A 22,323-nucleotide genomic window follows, 5' to 3' on the forward strand; every position below is an offset into this window, starting at 1 on the left:
TTATAGTCTCGCAGAGTACAGAATTTTCTTCTTTATCTTCTCACTCATTCCTTAGGACAGAATCTTGTTTGTCCCAAAAAAATCCTTTTCTGGCAAACGACTCATGGAATTTCTATTTGATACACTGGCAGCGTATCATGCTTGATACACAGGCATAATAAATTACACAGAAATAGTGTATTAATACAAAATAAAAACCGTCTAAATTTTTTTATAACTTCAAGTAGTAATAACCACAAGATCAGATTCGTTGAACGATTCTAACATGTAATTTTATGGTCACCTTTTTGTTAAATCATGACCGTAGGATATTTTTCACTACAACAATACAAAAAATCTTCACCAATCCGATATATTTATATAATAAAATTTGGTGTATGAAACATCTAAACTGGGGCACATATTTTTGCCAATTGAGTTTTAATCAATTCCATGCCACGTGTACAACTTCTCACTGCATGCGTATCATCAATCACACTCTGACAGAGTATAAAAGCTTTCCTCTGGTATAAAAATAAAAAGCTAAAATCATTTAAGAAAACGGACAGAATCCTCAACAGTACCTGTTGTAGGTAGCGGCTCACAAACAACAGAGCTCTGTGGCCCAAAGGTTCATTTACTTAAAATCCAACCGTCCATTAGGTTCCAACCTGGAATGTATACTACATGGACAAAAATCAGCCCGATCTACGGTTAAGATGAACGACACCACAAAAAAAAAAGTGAAGATAGGGACACACACCATTAAAAGTTTCTAGATGCTCTGTGGCGTCAAAAGTCCATGTCAGGTCACATCCAAACCATGTAAATCAGTACGAAAGGACACTAAAAAAAACAACATTATCTAAAATACTGTGGCAAAGACCACATGAATTTAAAACATCTATCCTTCATTTTACACTTTTTGGCCCACATGAGATATTTATCCGGATTAATTTTCTGTATGTGCAGTGGAAATAATATTTCTCACTTGATGAACGGACTAGATTTAACATGAAAAAACAAGATGGGCCTCATAGAGCTGGGCGTTGTGGAGGGTTCTGGTTGGAAGAAAACGGAAAAGAAAGGAAAAAATCCCGCGAGAAAAATACCATCACAGGCCAATCAAGTCTCAGCCTTTGATCTCCGCTGACGTCACCGACACGTGTCATTCACTTAACTGGCTTCTGTGTTAGGGCAAAAACCTCTCTCACCATTCCATCCTCTTAAAATAAAAAAATGAAAAATCCAAAAAATACAAAAATCTCATCTCTCTCCAAAATATCAAAAAAAAAGCTACCGTACGGACGATTGCAGATCGGATCTGGTTTTCTTGGGTACGCCTTGCTTGCGATTTTGTATTCTCTTTTCTCTGTATTTCTTGTATTATCAATCAGATTTTCTGAATTTCTTGTGTTTGTTATGTGATTCTCTCTCTCTCTATATATTTATATATGTATATATATTGTAGGTTTGAGAATTTGATGGTGTTTGGGTGATGTTCGTGTTAGCAGAAATTTGAGGTTTTCGGTGTTTTTTCTTTTATAGTTTGATTGAATATGTTTTGATTTTGGTACATTTTAAATGTCTATATAACACATTGTTGTTATATTTGGAGATTTCTCCTTTGATCTGAAATCGTATATGCGGCATGTACCGATCGATCCAGGATGTTCATTATGTGGGCCTTGCCGTGCAGGGTCTATGATGTCGGATAATCCTAACGGTTGGATTGAGTGTGTAGATTGACGTTAAAGAAACGGAGAAGTGCTAAGATTGGACGGGTACAATTTATTTGATTGGTGTGAATTTTGAGCGAGGATCGCTCATGGCAGGGCCCAATTAATGAGAAGTTGGTACTGCCGATAGTCTTATAAGTATGAGATTGTGGGGTTGTGCATTCTTTTTAGTTATCATTTGTGGGACTGATTTTCGTGTATTTAGAATTTCGTGGCATGTTGATGCAACTAAATGGCCACACATGCTGATTGATCAAGATTTGAAGAAAAGGCCCGCATCTCACGCGAGCATGCTCCGCACGTGTGCACAAGAAAATGCCCACATTTCTTTTTCTTTTTTTTTTATAGCTCATCTCTAGTTTCCTTTTCTTTCAAATCTCTAGATCAGGAAATTTACTCTTTCTTTCATATCTTTATTTTAGGCAGGGAATAATTTTAAATATTTTCTTATTAATCTCTAGTTCAAGACTAGTTCTAGACTAGAGGACTGTTGAGCTTGCTCACAGTCTTGCATTCGTGATCTCTAGCATTTGGCTAGAGGATTGTTGGGTCTTTTCCCGCAATCTCTTTCTTTTCTTATTGATTTATTTGCTTTCCCTTCAGGTTTGCATCACAGGTGGATGTTTTCAGACGGTAGGGTTGATTGGGGGATTTACGTTGTATTGATGATAGATTTATATTGTTTCCATCTTCGTGGAAAAGGGGCTTTTGGTTTGTTGCCGATTGATAAAAAAGACGGATTTTTCAATCTGCTTTGCCAGCCATTTATCTATTCTCTGTTTCACAGAGAGGAATTTTAACTCATGAGAGATGAAAGTTGCTTTCTCATTGACATGAAGCATATAAATACACAGTGTACTATAGGTATTGTATATGGATATAGGTACAGTATACACAGTGATAGAGATGCATGGATACACAGTTACACTTACTACAGGGTTGTTACACTGGTTGCAATTGGATTTACAACTGGTAGGATGGATGCCGGTGCTTGTAACTCATGCACTTTTGTCACACTCCCCTCAAACTGATGTGGAGTATCAAGCAGCATCAATTTGTTCTGTTCCTGCATCATTTCATTGGTAAAGGTATCTGCTATCTAAAGTTGAGAATTGATATGAGGTAGAGTGATGATTCGCTGTCCAACTATTCACGAATGGAGTGGCAATCAACCTTAATGTGTTTGGTATGTTAATGGAAGACAAGATTAGAAGCATTTTGAATAGAACTTGTGTTATTTGCATGAAGTGGCGTAGATTCGTTAAGGGCGATGCCTAACTCAAGAAACATACCACGAATCCAAGTAATTTCAGAACATGCTGAAGACCTTGACCTGTACTCTGCTTCAGAGGAGGATTTCGAGATGCGATCCTGCTTTTTACATTTCCATGGCAGGAGACAATTTCCCAAAAACATACACCATCCAGTAGTTGACCGTCGAATGTCTGGACAGCCTGCCCAATTAGCACCACCACAAGCAGACAGTGGCAATAATGATTTAGAGGGAAAGAAGATGCCTCGTCCAATAGTACCTCGAAGGTACCAAATGCTTCATAGAACTGCTACCATGTGAAGGTGTCCAGGGTCTTTTAGAAATTGACAACCAATGTGTACTGCACGAGAGATGTCAGGTCTAGCCATAGTCAAATATATGAGGTATCCTACCAAACGATGATAAAGAGTAGGATCGTCTACAGGATCACCATCATAACAACGATATTTACATTCAACTCCATTGGAGTATCCATTGTTCTAGCATCCATCAGATGGACAAGTATGATGAGACTTCATGTATACTTTCGATGACGAAGAAAGAATCCCCACGGAGAAGTTTCTACTTTGAGCTGTGAGATTTCTCAAGTCCTTCATATGAAAGAAGATTTAGGAAATGCCAGTAACTGTCGAATACCTTCATTAGTCACTTCCTGAGATCAAAATATCATTAGCATAGACCAGAAGTAAAGTGACCCCTTTAAAATGGATTGGAATGATCAAATTGGCTTTGGATAAAGCCTGTTGTAAGAATCGTAGATGTAAAATTTTCAAACCAAGAAAAAAGGGCACGTTCTAGTCCATAAAGGGATTTTCATAACTAATAGACATGAGTGGAAGCTACTTTGAGTCCCGGTGGGGGTACAATGTATACTGTCTCCTTCAAGTCTCCGAGTAGGAATGCATTTCTTGACGTCCATCTGCAAAATGGGCCACAATTTTGAACCTGCCATTGCTAGAAGAGTTTGTAGTGTAGTCATTTTCACAATGGGCACAAATGTCTCATCATAGTCAATCCCATGCTCTTGCCCATATCCCAATGCATATGAGCCGTGTATTAGTCTAGTGTACCATCTGATTTTAATTTGACTGAATAGGGCCACTTGCAGCCAATAGGAGTGATATTGGCTCTCTGCTAATACCTTTAGCTATTCTACCATAGCAGTATGCCAACATTCAGGTGCTACAACCTGTTTATAAGATGTGGAGACGGAGACCGAATCTAAAAAGTAAAAAGGGACAATTGATCAGGGGCTCAAACAATTCAAGAAGAACGACGAACAGGAATTGTTGCAAGTGTAGAGTAAAAGTTAAATCGGAATACTGACAGGAAAATTAGTCGAAGAGTTGTTAGGAAAAGCTTTTTCGAGAGGGGCATAGAGGCATATGCATCATGTCCATCTCTTTTCTTTGGTCACTGATAGACAAGACCCTATTGAAAAATGGTTAGTTGAAACTGGAGGAGATGTTTTCATGCAACCACCATTAATTTTGTTGGGCCCACCTTCATTATGCTTGTCATAAATTTGAACCATTCATCATTTTAGCCTCTTGTTTTAGGGCATGTGCCAAAACCCAGGCAGATTCAATGCAAAGGTGGGTCCGACAACAAGAAAATGATGGTTTGAAAGGCCCTGGTTCAATATACACTGTTACCTGCCGTGTAACCCAGTTGAGCTTCAGATAGGGATCATTTTTTGGCCCAAATCATAAATGCATATGAAGAAAATGATGGACAACTTGGATTTTTTGAAAAGAATACGAGGGGCCCCACGATCACAGTCTGCCCCCATTGAATTGATAGACGTCTTGTCGTCACTTGTTAAGTGGACAAATTTGTCATTTTCCACTTAACAAAACCTTTCTGTTAGTTAAAAGTTGTCCAGGCTGTAGAGAGTCTGTGTACAGAAACAGTAGGCCGTTCTGGAAAAATAGTTTAAAAGTAATAGCTTTTCGGTCCATAGACCAAAACATAGAGAGCTTACAGGAAAAATCCCCAAAAAAACCCATCTATATCTAGTAAAGTCGACAAATTTCACAATATATTTATAACCAAAATGTGATACAATAGGAGAAGGTCCCCACACATCAATATGTACCAAATCAAAGCATGCATGTGAATTATAAGTACTCACAAGAAAGGGAAGAACTTTACCCATGCAACAGCTAAAACAAGAAAAAGAATCATTGAATGAAAAATGAGATGATTTTTATTCAAAATTAAGCCAGAGTTCAACATGGAACTTAATTTATTTGAATGAGGATGTCTTGAACAATGATGTCACATGGTCCATACTTTAGTTCCATCTGTGGTTAATGAGGAAAACAAGAGTGAGGGAAAGACAGATCCAATGTAAAGAGTAGCCCACACCTACGCACCTTCACGATCAGCTTCCCAGTTGCTTGGTCCTGAATCACACAACTGTCATGAGGGAAGGAAACCAAACAATTATTATCCAGTTGTCCCACATAAAGAAGATTTGTTGTCAACTTAGCAACAACCAACAAAATTTTTCAGGTGAAGGGTAGAAGGAGGTGAAGAAATACAGATGATTCCAGCACTAGATATGGGTAGTTGTTCACCATTAGCATAAGAACATGATTTGGTCCAGTGTATGGGTGAATATCATGAGGCAATCCAGTCATATGATTGGATGCTCTCGAGTCTAAATAGTTAATCCTATCTGACGAGGAGGTCAAGGGAGTACCTGAGAACCCATAGCCGAGAAGGCAGAAGCCATGAAAGTTTGAATCATGTGTCGGATAGCTTCAGGAGTGAGCGCAACAGAAGTGAAGGCAGTAGAAGTATTTGTAGTTGAAGCATTGGGCTGGGCTGAGTTTTGGCATGCTCCAGAGTTTTGAGGTCGCATCATTGAGGTTGGTGAAGTATCCTCAGCATACTGTGATAAACCTGTTGATTCAGGACATGAATTTAAATATGATATGCAAGATTTCAAGCTTAGATCATACCAATTCAGAAACAATCACACAAATTCCTCATCCCGCATGAAAATCCAAACATTCAAGTAAAGGGGAATCTATGCGGGTCCAGGCCTACACACGTTAGGCTGGATCAATGAAAATTATGAACCAAATAATACTCAAAGGGAAATTGAAATCAACCACACATGCATAAGAATCAGTCCTTAATCCAAGGGATTCCCCAATCTCAATTCAAGGAACCCTAGGGTGAGAAAATTGGCAAATAACTTAGGGAAAACGTAATCTAGGGCTAAGATTCATGAAAAAATAGCGATGAGAGGATAAAAGAGGATAAAAACCTGAGCCAAAAGACGATCCCGCGTATGGACAGCGGGCTTAGGGCACTCGCATGTGCGCAGGTACCTGGTCGCACGTGCGAGGGGGCGTCGACTGCGGAAAAGCCCTCCTTGGCCCTGGTCGGCCAGGGGTATGCTCGAAAATCCCGAAGTTTCGGGTCGATCCGAGCTACGGCTTGTGCGTGGTGCTCCGCCGAAGTTTCAGCCCTCCTGCGAGCCGAAATCTGGAAACATGCTGTAATGAAGAAAACTGATGCAACAAAGGACGAATTCGAAGTACGGATGGTGGTGGAAGATGAAAAAAAAAGAGATGATGGAGGATGAGGGTGAATCGGGATTGATGTGGCTTCGCACCAGGGTAGTTAGCCCTTTGAAAAGGGAGGGTTTTGCACCCGCTTTTGAATTCTTCCACAACTCACGAAGAGAGCAGAAAAATAAAGAAGGAATTTTTTTTATTAAACTTGAATGAATGAAAAGAACTACAAGGGGTGCCTATTTATAGGGAAAATCCTATACCTCAAAACTTGCACCATGTGAAAACCTATTACTTGGAGGTGAAGTAAACTAAAATAAAAACCAAACAAAGAAATCCAAAGCGCTCACGATGTTCTAAATAATAACAATAAGCAAAACCTAAAATATGACATCAATCCAACGAGTGGGTCATGATCATGAGATCCCATGATGGGCTTTTCTTGACTATCGGGCCCACCCTTTTGAACCAAAACTTCGTCTTCTAGCTAGAAGGCCCTCCTTGGACGTTGTCGTCGAGCCAGATCGATGGTGGGGCCCTCCTTCTGCGTACGTACGTGCGTAGGGGGTGGTGTACGTGCGCGTGTGCACATGATGTCCCCATCAATTCTTCCCGGCTACGAAGATTTTCCCACTGGCGAAATAAAACTCCTGAACCGATCCAGGATGTCAGGATCAAGTCTCTTAAGCTCTTCCTCAGTGAGCCATGTGCTATTTGAAGCTGGGCGTGACTTCCATTTAACCAGGTACTTATGAAACCCGCCTTCCGACGTGGATATTATCTGATGGTCCAAAATATCCTCTATTTCCTCTCTAGGTGTGGGAAGGGTAGGTATATGAGGTAAAGACTGAGAAAATGGGCCGGGAAGGGTAGGCATGGAACGTAGTAGCTGGGAAGATGGGTCAGGATAAGTAGGTATGAGAGGTAGAGACTGGGAAAATGGATCGGGACAGGTAGGTATGGGAGGTAGAGGTTGGAAAAATGGGTCCGGAGGGTAGGTATGGGACGTAGTAGCTGGAAAGATGGGTCAGGACGGATAGGTATGGGAGGTAGAGGCTGGGAAAATGAGTCGGGAGGGGCCATGGATCAAATGAAAGGTCTGATGAATCAGGATGGTTAGGCGAAAAGCTAGACAATGCATCAATGGCCCCTTGAAATGCAACTAGATCCTCCACATTGAATGTAGAACTAATTCCCATGGAGGGTGAAAGATTTGCCACATATACATTGAGACCGTTTCGTTTTATAATTTTGACGGGTCCAGCGTTACGCGCGTGTAACTTACGAACGGCCCCCGGAGGATACCGCTCGAGCCTGGTGTGGACCATCATAGAGTCCCTTTCATTGAATTCTTTCAAACATTTATGCTTGTCTGCAGAAAATTTGTAATGTTCATTACTAGTAGTGGTCTTCTGCTTGATTTCTTGATGCCATGAATGAATGTGATGCACAAAAAACTCTGCAAGCTCTGACGGCCTATGGGGGCAGTGACATAGGGATAAGATCAATAGGTTTCTCAGGTTTATAACCAGTAATGACTTCATAAGGACTGAGACCTGTGGACCTATCGATAGAACTATTAAACGCAAACTCGACTATAGGTATTACGGTGTCCCATGTTCTGGTGTGTTCTATATCCTTCCTAAGGGGAGACTCATCCGGTAGATCATCAAGAAAGACATCATGAAACTCATCCACTACCGGAATAGCCTCAGTAAGTAACTCTACACTAGCCTCTGGTGCACTCTCTCTAGCCACGAGGCCGCACATGTTGTACCCCTCAAAATAATGGTCTTGATGTCCCTCATGGGGTGGGGGTACGGGTGCACGCCCATGACTGATTCCTTGGCCACCTCCATTCATTGGTCTATCCTCCTGGCCACCTGCCTGAGATTGGTCATCTTCTCTAATGGTAGGGTTTGTCCTGAGGGAGGCCTCTATTTGGTCAAGGCGTTGATCTATGTCTTGTTCTAAGCGCTTACCCCAAGACTCGATCTGCTGGGACAGCTTGTTTAGTGACTCTAGCAGTTGTTCCATGTTTAGTGTAGGGTGTTAGCCAAAACCATGACCCGTACATGTGGGCGTACAACTTGCAACTCCACCTAAGGACTTTATACAACGACTATATGGGACTAAATAATCCTATGAGACTCTATATGAGGGAAACTACGCAGTGCTACTAAAATCCAGCAATATAGTTGTCAAAATAAAGGAATAACAGAAAGTTACGACAATGTAAATTGCTAACTTCCTGCTAACAGAAATTTCAGCAACTAATATCAGGGACTATGGACTCCTAAAAGCTACATATGATGGACTGAATGCATGATGGACTCAAACAAACTAACCCTAAACATGTAATGTATTCCCTTATAAGAACCCTAAGCTTTGATACCAAATTTGACGCAGGACATGAAATTTAAGTATGAGATGCAATAATTTAGGCTTAGATCATACCACTTCAGAAATAGTTACACAAATTTCACATCCCACATGACAATCTAAATCATTCAATTAAAAAGGGGAATCTATGCGGATCCAGACCGACACAGGCTATAGGACTGGACCAATAAAAAGTATAAACCAAACGATGTTAAAAGGAAATAGAAATCAACCACATATGCATAAAAATCAGTCCTTAATCCAAGGAATTCCCCAATTTCAATTCAAGGAACCCTAGGGTAAAAAAAAAAGGGCAAATAAATTAGGGCTAATGCAAACTAAGGCTAGGGTTTAGGAAATATGAATGAAAAGAGGAAAACCTGACTCGGAGAAAGCTCCCGCGTGCAGATGGTGACCCGGGGCTAACGCATGTGCGCGGGTGGGCTAGCCGCACGTGTGATGGAAGCCCGCCTCCCCAAAGTGACACCTAGGCCTTGGTTGGCCACGGGAGACCTTAAATCCCTCTAAGTTTGACGACGATCCAACGTAAGGTAGAGGCATAGTGTTCCACCAAAGTTTCAACCCTCCTACAGGTCCACATTTTGGAAACTGGCTGTAGGGGGGATGAATAGCTGCAAAAGCTGGGAAATTCAAAGCAATAATGATGATAGAAGATGAGAGATATGGATGGAAGAGGGTAGGGGCGAATGGGGATAAATGTGGCTTCGTACCACGGTAGTTAGCCCTTCGAAAAGAGAAGGCTTCGCACCCACTTTTAAATTCTTCTACAACTCACGAAGAGAGCAGAAAAATAAAGCAGGAATTTTTTTATTAAACTTGAATGAATGAAAAGAACTACAAGGGGTGCCTATTTATAGGGAAAATCCTATACCCCAAAACTCGCACCATGTGAAAACCTATTACTTGGCAGTGAAGTAAATTAAAATAAAAACCAAACAAGGAAATCCAAAGCGTTTATGATGTTCTAAATAATAACAATAAGCAAAACCTAAAATATGACATCAATCCGACGAGTGGGTCATGATCATGAGATCCCATGATGGGTTTTTCTTGACTATCGGGCCCACCCTTTTGAACCAAAACTTCATCTTCTAGCTAGAAGGCCCTCCCTGGACGTCGTCGTCTAGCCAGATCAATGGTGGGGCCCTCCTTCTGCGTACGTAAGTGTGTAGGGGGTGGTGTGCGTGCGCATGTGCGCATGATGTCCCCATCACCTGTGGACCACGAATTGGTCGTCTTCTGCATTTAGTAATCACATGCCTAATTTTATTGCAGTAGGTGCAGACTTAGGCTTTCTTACATTGAGTAGCCACCGTGGTTGTTGTTTTGGACCTTTTTTTGAAGCATAGAGAGCACCTTCAATTTGCAAAGATGGCCATCGTGTGAATAGGGATTGATTCTCCTCAAAAGTAGCAGCTAGAAAACCGCATTGTTGTTCCTCTTGTAAAAGTCCGTGCAGGCACGTAATCTAGATCAGGAGCAGTAGTTTGATTCATAAGGCTCGCTCGAACTGCTTCAAATTCTTTCTGAAGCTTCATTAGCATCAGCCGCAGAAGCATATACCCTAGGCCCATACTCCAGTCAAAGTGCCATGAACTCGGAGTATTAGTCTTGAATGGATTTATCTCCCTGATTGTACACCGCAATATCATACTCCAGTTGAAAACGTCTATTCCCACATATCATGCAAGGTTTTATATGGTCGATGGATCAGGGCAACATGTCAATCAACTGAACTCAACATCCAACTAATAACATGAGCATTATTAGTGTTCCATGATTCAACGGCTTTAACATGTTTGGAATCTGGTTCATTTTCAGATCCATAAACTATTTTCACACAGTTTTGCCTTGGACAAAGACTAGTAGGTGAAATTCCCAATGGTAATAATTTTTCCCATAAAATTTGACAGGAAAAATGTGAGCATGATGCAATGAGGCCATGAGGGCGATGCAGGTGACGAAATCAGGGACTTGGCGATGGGAATTCCAATAATAGTGTGGCTACCTTTGATAGTCGCAGCACAAGAAAGTAGATCACACACATAAAAGAAGCAGACAGCAAGAGATCTGAAGATGGGAATCAAAATCTGGTCACCTTTTCTCTTCAGAAGAATAAGAGACGTCAGCAACAGGTGTGACGACAGGGGCTTCTGGCAACAATTAGTGTTTCGGATTTGGGGAAAAACATGCCTGAATCCAGCAACTGTCTAGCTGGGACCAGATGGTGGTGATGGCCTTGCCGGAGACGGAGACTGGAAAAAAAGCAGGTGTCAGCAACGGGTTTGCTCAAGAAGATGCAACAGGTCTGACCGTCAAGGAAAATGGATTTGTAGTTTAAACAAGATGGATATCTGCTGCTAGAACAGAGGCAGAGTGCGTGTGTGCTGCAGTCGTTGGAAACAATGGCGAGATCGACAGGGGTGTGCAGGCGGGCTGAGATCAGTTTGGGGTGGCTGTTTCCCAGTCGTTTGAATATGGCTCTGATACCATATGACTTATGAGAGATGAGAGTTGCTCTTTCATTGACATGAAGCATGTAAATACACAATGCACTATGCTACTGTATGTGGATACAGGTACAGCTATACATGGGGATAGAGATACACAGTTACATGGTTACAACTGTATTTACAACTGGTAGGATGGATGCCGATGCACATAATCATGTTCTTCTGTCACAGGAATGACGTGGCATTTTTTATTTTTTATTTGGTGAACTTTGGTCTGCTTCCTGAGATGCTTTATTTAAGAAAATAATCACCTAGCATGACAATCAAGCAATCTAGTGCAAATTTGGAATGACTGAATTAGAATAAGATGAAAATGTCAGGGTAGTGAAAATGGGGGACTGACACAATTCTCTTCTAGGAAGGATCACTTTGAAGTAAATCTTTCACTTACGTTGTGTTTGGGTGTGCCGAAATCTCATACATGAAACAAGACAAATGGCTATTTTGAGTTGGTTTGTGGAAAAAATGGGTGGTCCACTCCACCCGTGAATGCTGAGTTGCCTCAAAAGGTTTCTTCTGGAACATGGTTTGATCATACACCCAAATGCAACCTTAGCTATCAACTTGAATGGCAGTAGATCTGTTGGAAGTTCCAGCATTTATACTGAAACTTTCCCTTTTGTTTCACATCTTAGTCTTTGGAATTTGTCCTAGAAATCTTCTTATATATATTTGCATTATTTTAACCCTTAAAATTCACGTATACAGGTTCCAAAACCTACCTATGATGTGTCACTTTTATATAGATCAATGAAAGATATGACAGCTGTGAGTTTGCCAGCCATCAGCTCAGCTAACTTGGACGCCAACATGAAAATCAACGGCAACAGCATGTGCATGTCCAGTTCTGAAGATCAGTTGCAAAGTCTTTCCAGGGAAAGTATGGATCAGATTAGAAGTACAATGCTGCAGCACGAAGAACTATTCAAGGAACAGGTTTGCATTCCTCCCCCTGTACTGTGAGTGGTTTCATGGGAGAAATGCTAAATAACCCATCCTTTTTCCTTCTTTTTTTTTTTTTTCTTTTTAATTGTTTTTTCTGTTCCATTTCTCAAAATAAGCCCAGCCCAAATTGCTGGAGAAGGCTAAGATGGTTATGATGATGATGATTCCCCAAAGGACATGAAATTGATTCTCACCCATCACCAATGTGATGGCGAGCAATATAAGGTGCTGATGCTTCAGGGTATGAGTAAATCCTGATGTGCGAATCTACTACAAGTGAAGCCCATATTTCAGAGAAAGCTCATTATGATTGGGGAATTCCTCAAAGATCTCCTAGTTCAGAACACTCTAGCCATCTAATCTTTGATCTTCAACTGAGAGATTTATAATCCACTAATCAAGCGGTTAGGATAATCTGGTCTGTATGACTTTTGGAATCTACTGTGGATCCCATCAAATCAACAGTCTGGATCATAGAGCCATGACCCCATTTGTACAATCCGATGCATTTGGGCACCATTCATGTCATGTTGCAAGGGTCCAAGATACTTTCCAAAAGTTTCTACAGAACAAAGTATATTTTTGACTCACCTGTCAAGGCATTTTGCTACCATTTCTTGGCACTCATTCAGCTAAGAAGCAACCACTTGGCTTCGATATCTTCTGGCCCAAGTAGAATTCAGTGGATTTAACCTTAAAGTTTGATTGTGTTGTAAACTCAATATATATTTTTGTTAACTGAGCGCGACTAAATAGCTTGGTATTGTGATGTGTATCTTTTCAATTCGTATGGCTGACAAAATCAAGTTTAGAATAAAAATTGAAGTAATGCCTGCATCCATTAAGGGGGCAATTTAATGTACTTTTAAGAGCTTTACTAGCATTACGTGATCATTTACCAAATAACTAATATATGAGCAATTTAAGGAAATATCTCTCATTCTTCAAACCCAACCCCCTCCCCAAAGTAATTCTCTCATTCACATAGCCTTCAAACATCTTGATCTCTTCATGGTAGCGATGTGCCAGCCATTCACAAGCCTGGTTGAAGGCAGTTTGATGTCGAGGAGGCATAGTCGTTGAACTTCCGCCAAGCAATCATGAGAAGGTTACACTAAATAGCTGGGACAAGGCTATGATGATGTTTCTTCAAATTGGCAAATTAAATACTGGTTGATTGTAAATATGTTAAGATTCTTCCTTGACTGTCCAAATTTATATTCAAAGATGGTGCTCTTAAGTGCTTCTATATAAATTTGGGAATTGTTGGAGAGAATAAACAATCCCATCTGTTGGGGGCCATCGCATGGACTGTTCTTACACCAGCAGACGATGATGTTGGGGCCAATACATGGGCCTTCTTGCTGTCCTATTGCCCAAGCTTGAGGCAAATGACATATGTGAAACATATTTTGCTTTATACACTAGTTGCCTTTGCCCCATATCTGTTTGGTTGAAATTCTTTGACAACCACTCATCCATACGTTCACATGAGCTACTGTGTGCTTGTACTGACACGTGACTGTGTGATCATCATTTTCTAAGCTATACAGCCTTGGCTGCCTCTCCTGAATTTATAGCTGTTTGCTCTATTATTTCTGCAAGGAGTTGATAGACTAGAGTGGCTAATGTATTATTAAGATCATTTTAAGATTCATAGGTGCATACATTCAGTTCAACGTGTTTCAATATAAGAAGATACAGCTCTGGCCTTAAATAAATACAAAGAAGATACAGCTCTAGCCTTAAACAAATACAAAGAAGATACAGCTCTAGCCTTAAATGGTCATGGCTGATGTATTACTACAGTCATGTAAGAAGCATAGGTTTATAAATTGAGTTTGATGCATTTCTATATGGAAGATCATTAGGCGCTATTTCAAATAAAACAAAGAAGATGAAGTTCTAGCCTTAAACAGTCACGGTATTTTCACCATCTTTTACCTCTGAAATACTAGCCCTGGTGTGGATTTTGCACAGCTACCAAGAGAAATGAGCCTTTTGATTCTCGGCCATCTCATGGGTTTTCTCCACAACAGGAAGTTTCTTGAACATTTCTGTAAAGCATTCAAAGCTATGATTTTTGTCAAGATAACTGTGATTTGAATAATTTAGAATTTCAATAGTTTTATTTCTGTAACTATTTTATCATTTTTGTGCATTGATTTTATGTTCATGTTATATTATATAGATGACTATCTGGTGCTGATATTTCACGTTCAATTTTTTGCATTTCCTTAATTCATATTGCTCAACTATTAAGTTACCGCTGTCCCATTGTCTGCGGAGCTAGGTTTTTTTTTTTTGTCAGTTTCTACTCAAAACTAGGTGGTGACTACGCCTTCCACATTAGCATGATCAACAATCTTTCCCTAATTCTATGATGAATACCAATTTTAGCCTCTAAGACATGGGGAGTGACTGTATTTGCAGTTATTCTCTGCTTGTTTTCGGGTGGTGAAAATTGTACCTCTGACTCATGTACACACACAACAAGCTTGCACTCACACACGCCCCCACACCCACCCACACGGCCTCACCCACCCATCCTCATGCACTCGTGCAAACAGAGAGATTACCTTAGGCTCCATTTGGATGCACAGCTGAATTCAATTGCAAACATTCAGTTAAATCAAGAGGAGATAATGTATATTTAGCAATGTTTTATGGTATCATAATGAGGAAGCAGCTTCAAATTGAATTTACTTTTTTTTTTCAAGTCCAACCTGAAAGTAATATAGTTGCCATTTGGAGTCCATTCCCTCAATATGAGTAATAAGGTAGTAGCAATTTAATCATATTGAGTACATTGACCTATTTATTGCAATTCAATTTGATGATGCATACAAACACAGCATTAGGAAATTTTATATCCAAGTTATTCTCTCATCTTCCAGAAGATTTCAATATTATGTAACACTTCCATTACAGATCTTGTCAAATCCTTTGTCTCTGCCCGACAATTACTTACTAGCTAGATACCTCTTTCAATGTCAGGTTCGGACTCTGCACAAGCTCTACAATGTCCAAAAAGCCGCAATGCAAGAAATAAGGAAATTGATTTGTAGTCCTGCTCAACTGTCAGCATCCAATTCCAACACCAATGAAGCCTGTGATGATCAGATTCATAGTTCTGTGGTGGAAGGGAAACCTTTAGGGGCAGCTTATGTTTGCAGTCAAGATTACATGGAAGAATCAAATGTTCCTTCCACGTATCCTATTCATGCGGCTGTGGAGTCTTCAGGTAGCAATCCCCAAAAACAATTCTCAATCGATAACATGGAAGCGAAGCTTCCACCAAATGTTTGCAATACAATGAAGAGAGGTATTGATCTGGAAAGGCCACCGGAAGAATATATGGATGAATCTGATTACCAGACAGAGTCAAACAACTTTGACATACAAGGTGCTAATGCCAGTTCATATTCATTCATGGGATGCAATCGATCGGTTCTCCAAACGGGTTCCTATGGAGCACCTTCAAAATCAAGCCAGGAGACTTGTCGAGATTTGGGAAGTAAGATTTGTACAGATTATACGAAGTGCATCATAGGCATTCAGAGTCTGCAAGATGCTTTCCGGCGCAACATATTGCAGGACTTCTCATGGAATCATCTACCTGCTGTAGGAAACTGCTCCATCAGTGGGGAATCAAACTTTTCACTCAACCAGCATGAAAGAAAGCCATTGTGGTTGCTTCAGGTTTTATCTTCTTCATAAACATTTCAACATGCAAGCATGTTAGTTAGGACATTGTGGGGACAACATATTATATTTTGTTCATTTATCTATTTGGCGAATGAATTGAATACAGCCAGTGTTCAAAGCATCAGTATCCTTGCACATGTCAATGATGATTGGGGATATGGAAACTTGTTCCAATATCACCGGTACTTGGAAAATATCGCTAGTTGAGAGAAACATTGGGAAAATGGTGGAATTTTTCAGTAGAACTTCAGGAGATGTTAAGGGAGCGTTTGGACCGTAAGTTACTTTAGATAAGCTACTTATGCCATAAGTAGTTGATCTTGGTTTTTACTTGATCAATACATAAGTATGTTTGGTAAACAACGTACTTATCATCCAAAAAGTAGAAAAGCATATTTTGTTTCCAACATCATAAATGATTATCCCCAAAGTCTGTTTGGTCCCCCTCACACCCACCGTCCATCTTGTGGGGCCAACCTTTTATGTGGATTGTTCATTGTGTGGGCCCCAACTTTGATGTGGGCCGTCCATCTTGTAGGGACCACCTTGGTTGTGGGCCATTCGTCATTAGGGGCTGACCTTTAATGTGCACGGGTCATTAAATAGGGCCCATCTTTGATGGTAGTCATCCATCAAGTGAGGCCGATCTTCAATATACACTGCCCATCATGTGGAGCCCACCTTTGATGCGGACCGTCCATCATGTGGGCCCACCTCTGATGTGGGTCATCCATCGTGCGGGACCCACTTGGGATATGTGCTACTCATCATTAGGCCAACCTTTGATATGAATTGTCCATCATGTGGGGTCCACCTTGATGTGGATCATCCATCATGTGGGGCCCACCATTTTAATTGCCTATCATGTGGAGCCCACCTTGTGGGTTGCCGTTCATGTGGGCCCTGCCCTCAATGTGGGTTACCCATCATGCGGAGCTCACCTTGGATGTGAGATTTTCATCATTAGGGGTAGACCTTTGATCTGGATCATCCATCATGTTGGACCACCTCGATATGGGCCATCATCATGTGGGGCCCACTAGATCATCTACCCATTCATTGGATGACTTTCCAATCTCATGAACTTAGAAAGGGTTCATGGTCACAAAGAGCATATTCCCTTAAATAATTTCCCATGTTACTGTGTCACCAATGAAAATGAAGGAAATAAGTTACTTTTGGAAGTTGAGAAGCAATTTAAAATTAATAATAATAACTTATAAAAATAAGTTACTTTTTGTAAAAAGTTATTTAAGTTTAATAACCAAACTAACTTATTTAAGAAAAGTAACTTATTAACTTGCGTAAGTTAAAAAACCTACTTATTTGGTAGTATCCAAATGGGCTCTAAGAGACATGTTTACACATTTAGGAATCAAAATATTGCCAAAAATAACTATTACATAATAATTTTCTATTTATAGGGGCCTAAATTATGTACTGTCAGAAAAAGCAGTGCAATTATATCCAAGATGAATTTATATCATTCAAATACCCTACAATGACATGATAAAACATCCATTCTCAATTTGAGGGATAAAAATGGAGGAAATTAAGATTTCCCCACATTTTCCTTGTTTACCCACTCAAATGTTGATTTATTCACCACAAATCAATGTCAATGCATGAGAATCATGCATAAACATTGCTATATATGCTAACATTTGAAATAAAAAAATAGTTTCTATGGACTAGGCCCATCTCCACTTGAGTCGAGATTTCTATCAGCAAATATAGTCACTAATATCAAAATTTTCAATGATATTTGGAATTTTCTATATAACTTGGGGTTTTCGTATCAATGACCTGCCAATTCTGATAATATCGGTAATATTATTGACAATATCACCGATGTTTGGAATATTGAATACAACAATTTTTAAGTGATACTCTTTTCACTCTCGATAGTTAGATTGGATAGGGAGAAAGATTCCACTTTTGATCCTGTTGCTGACCCCAATGACCCGGATCGACTAGTAGCAGTGGAAAAACCTATTGATTCAGTTGAATTGGGTGCAGAGGCATAAGCAAAGCTATCTAGGGTAGAGCCCTAGCTTGGATCCATATATAGAGGCCTGAGTCACCCAGCATTTTAGCCAGCGAATCTGCAACTTACTAATTAAAAGATTGTTATATTAATATTTTTAAAAGTAAATATCCATTTGATTCCCATCAATTTATTTTTTTAAAAAAAGAAATTAATGAAAATGTTGATACATAAGATAAACACAGAGAAAGAAGAGAATCGGTTGTCCCCTTGTATATGATACCTCTACTGCAAAGAAACCTGCTTTACCAACACCACTTGTAGTTCCACAATTACTCTTTAAGAAAAATTATACAGGTCCCCTTGTTAAGAATGTTGCATAACAAACATCTATGTGATTAAGATTGTATAGATGATTGTAACCTTCGTTATGACGCTAATGACCCTTAAGTCTTAAATTGATGTCATGAATCTTAGGTAGGATTCATTTGTGACCTTTGCTAAGGACGTTACATAACAAACATCTACGTGAAACCTTCATTATGACTCTAATGACCCTTAAATCTTAAATTTAGGTCGTTTGTCTTAGGTAGGATTCATCTGTTACCAGTCCATTGCTTGTGGGTGTTTGATTGGACTGCTACTCTATATTATCATGATTCATCCTCATTTTGAGGGAAAGAAATTATGCTTACCTTTCAACTTGCTAATGAAATACTTTTGAGAAAGACGAAGGCTACATTTGCCGGTAGGTTTGAATCATACTGGGGGGCACACATGCCAGCATAGCACACGTGTGGGTGATCGGGCCATTCATCAGGCAGCAACACTGTTTATATGACCTGGCCCAAAACTCGTGCCTGTTGATTCATCAGTTGCACAATTGTACTAGTACAGTGGATGTAGTCCATTGGTCAATTCTCTTCCTATCTGGGGCCCACCTGATGGGTGGACTGGCTTTATCTTTCGGCTAGGGCATGTACATGAATGGCCTGTCTGATGAATGGTTTGGTTCTCTCACACGTATGCTACAATTGACATGTGCCCATGAGTGGCATTCAAATCCTAATATGAGTAAGCGTTAGTAGTCCTGTTTCAATCAGAAGTCAAAGTTCTACGGAAGCAATTAAATTTGTCTTCTGGGTATGTTTATTGTGTTCTGCAACCATTTCCCTTTTCAATGAAAATCTTTTATCGTGGAATCAGAAAGAGGAGCTCTGAGATGTGCCTGTAACACATCTGGTGAACATGGCTGCAAAATCAACATGATGATGCATAAATAGAGACCATCAGGCTACATTTTTTTATTTGTGGTTTCTGATCGGAACATGAATTAGCATTGACATGGGAAAAATCACATGGAAGGTTTATCAACTACTTATCAGTGAAGATTCCTTTTATAAACCATGTATTCTGTATGACATGATTTTGTCATTCGTTGAAAATCCACATGGTATTGTACTTAGCATAAGTCAATTTTATCATGCATTAATATGAATTGTTACTTTGATTATCCCTTATCATCTTCTCCCAGTTATTTAGACTATATGAAGTCGAAACTGATATCAGTTGTTAGGAAACCGGCCCCAATTAATTGGGGTAAAGGTTTAGATGATGATGATATCAGTTGTTAGGAGGAATGCTAATCGCTTGTCTTTGATTGGTTCAGATAGGTGGTGGAACCCATGCATCCGATTAGGTGTCACTTCTTTTACTCGGTTGCATGTGCGGGCATTTTTTTCCAAGCATGGATGTGGGATTAGCATTTTTCCACTTGATAAAATCATCAAATTGTCTGTTTCCATCATTCAATGAGCTTTCTGTGCTTTCAATTATTGATGTGAGATTTGCGTCTGTGTTGTTCTTCTCGCAGCAATCAACGCCTATCACTGCCGAAAGGCTGAGCTCTGGCTGCAAATCAGATTCACCTGAATCTGAAGAACTGCATCCCGAGAGAAAAACTCATGAGCAAGTCAAAGCCAGCAATCTGTCCCCGAAGAATGCCTACATTCCAGGTTCAATCGATCTACGTCAGCCTCTCGAAAGTATTAGCAATGGCAAGGTACCTCATTCGGTATTGGACGAACAACTGCAACGAGATTCTGCCGCATGCCTTCCATGTAGTGAACCCTTGCTTCCTTCAAATCCTGTCATGTATCCTCAAGTGGGGTCCACCCATACATCCATGCTGTCTCATTTAAAAGGTCCCAATGTTACCTGTATCCAAGGGTCAGGAGATCGTAACTCATTGTCATGTGTTTTAAGCTGTCAAACAGGCGAAAACGACGGGACTGAAATCCCGAATTGCTCCGGTCATGGAAACAACAGTCCTGCATCCCAAGGCAGAAAGGCTTGCAGGGACAGAGATCTCAGCATTGTTGCTGTCAAAAGTGATCAATGTGGTTCGGATAGCGGGCCAGTCAAGGTGGACCATGTCGAAGCAGGAGTACAATCAGAGCCTAAAGAAGCACCCCAATTTACTAACGATGACTTCAAACCATCTCTTTCGCCTTCTGTTCAAGTTGGAACTTTAACAGACTGCCAAAGAGAGGGCGAAGAACCTGCCATGACTAAAGAAAGTGAGGAGGAACTTGAAAATGGTTCTACTGTCGAAGAAGCATGTGAGAGCATTGCAGCAAAGATACTGCTAAGTTTTGCACCGTGCAGATCGCAGTGCGATGCAAAGTGGCAGTGCTTTGAGACTCAGATAGAGATGGAGTCAAGCCAATCTAGTAGAGAGTGCACAGGCCGCAGCAACAAACAGAACCGACGTGTGAGAAGGGGCCTGAATTACAGCAATGGGGTTGGTGTGGATGCTGTAAAATGGATGAAATCTGTACGTGGAAGGAGGCGGAGGACATCGAGAAGGCAACGGTAATATACTGCATGGTTAGATACAGTGTGTGTATAGTTCTGTTGTTAATCTTTGATTTTCGCCGTTGGGAAGATACACATGGAAATATGGTGTATCGGAGCCTAGCATGGCTTTGATGAGGACCTAAATGCTGTCTTGCTTATATATATACATCTCTACTTCAACAGAAGGAATGGTGTAAATTAACAAGGACATTGCTGTTATAGTGTTATACTGTAAATGTGTGTTTTTAAAGTTTGCTTCCGTTTTGGGTTTTGTTCTTCTTCACCCAAACAGGTTGGGAAATCTGAAGATTTTGTTGAATTTTTCATTTCAGAACCTGTTATGAGCTGGAGGAGAAATGAGCGAGTGGATCATCATCTCTTTATGCATGGTGATGGGGCTTGGAGTAGGATTGTCAATTGGTACCTGGCCCCTCAGGAATCAGATGAACTTGGAGCCATAAATCGAGTCCAGGTCCAATTTTTTTAGACCCATCAAGAAATTGGGTTGGGTTTGAGTCTTGCCTTTAGGGACCTGGTTATATTTGGGTCTAGCTGGATTTGGGTAGGGTCCATAAATTTGGACCTGGTTAAAAATTGATTCAGGTCCACATGGGTTTAAAAAGTAATGGTGCAGTAATCCCTCCAAAAAGAATGATTATTGTCTATTTTGATATCATTTTGGCAGCATGCCCGACAGACCCAGTAGTAAGGCGGGGAACTGCAAATCCCTTTCTCCTCAGTTCAAATTCGGGATTCACCTTTACTCCAAATCCCTTGTACTGTAGAGAGAGATGGGGACACACACACACATGCACGCGCGCACACACTCTAAATGACACACTGGGTGACTTATATTGATTGGAACCGTTCATTAGGAACAGGCCATGGTGCAAATATCATGCCAATCGAGTGATCATAAACTTATGATCTATTATAGCATGAAAATGGACAGTCAAACAAACAAGATAGATTGGAGAAACAAAATAGGCACAATCACCATCTTGAAACATCTACTAGATAAGATTCTACATGTATTTCTAATGATTCTAAATTAACAGTTTGATTTAATGATCCTAACCATGTGATTTATGGCTTCCAGTCATAAAAAATTTGGCCCAGTCCGTTTAAAAGGGCTTGGATCATCGCATTAATATGATTCTTGCACCATGGCTTGCTCCTAGTTGTATCAATGGAATACTTCAAATCGACAATAGGTCACCCTATGTGTCCTTTAAAAGGTTTGGGGAGGTTGCTCACGTCATCGTGTGCCATTTAAAAGGTCTGATGAGGTTGCTTACGGGCCTATGGAACAAAACCCATATATCATGAAGCATGCTCACATAGCTAGGCACATGTTGAACCAATGTTCGAAATAACGGTATCATAT

The 22,323-nt window shown here is 40.3% G+C and overlaps 1 protein-coding gene across 6 annotated transcripts; it reads left to right on the forward strand.

The window, feature by feature from the left end:
- Positions 1-1,163: 1,163 nt before the first annotated feature.
- On the forward strand, positions 1,164-21,207 carry LOC131216968 (uncharacterized). 6 transcript variants are annotated; one of them, XM_058211619.1, is made up of 6 exons: positions 1,216-1,316; positions 1,679-1,763; positions 10,838-11,503; positions 12,146-12,373; positions 15,380-16,084; positions 19,951-21,207. In XM_058211619.1, exons 3-6 carry the CDS (start codon positions 11,492-11,494, stop codon positions 20,953-20,955), a joined length of 1,950 nt encoding a protein of 649 aa, XP_058067602.1. In that variant the 5' UTR covers positions 1,216-1,316; positions 1,679-1,763; positions 10,838-11,491; the 3' UTR covers positions 20,956-21,207. The 6 variants fall into 6 exon arrangements, with proteins under 6 accessions (XP_058067604.1, XP_058067601.1, XP_058067603.1 ...); XM_058211623.1 differs by having other exon boundaries at positions 1,217-1,316; positions 10,838-11,564; XM_058211620.1 differs by lacking the exon at positions 1,679-1,763 and having other exon boundaries at positions 1,199-1,316.
- Positions 21,208-22,323: the final 1,116 nt, after the last annotated feature.

This window comes from Magnolia sinica, chromosome 10 (assembly GCF_029962835.1).
Source record: "Magnolia sinica isolate HGM2019 chromosome 10, MsV1, whole genome shotgun sequence".
Lineage (NCBI taxonomy): Eukaryota > Viridiplantae > Streptophyta > Magnoliopsida > Magnoliales > Magnoliaceae > Magnolia > Magnolia sinica.

What these genes read in the sequence shown, in the direction of transcription:
- LOC131216968 (XM_058211618.1), top strand. Translation starts at nt 1,219, where the DNA reads ATGAAAAATCCAAAAAATACAAAAATCTCATCTCTCTCCAAAATATCA. An exon ending in ATCGGATCTGGTTTTCTTGG is followed by an intron (nt 1,317 to 12,183) that starts GTACGCCTTGCT and finishes ACTTTTATATAG; the next exon opens with ATCAATGAAAGATATGACAG. An exon ending in AAGAACTATTCAAGGAACAG is followed by an intron (nt 12,374 to 15,379) that starts GTTTGCATTCCT and finishes TTTCAATGTCAG; the next exon opens with GTTCGGACTCTGCACAAGCT.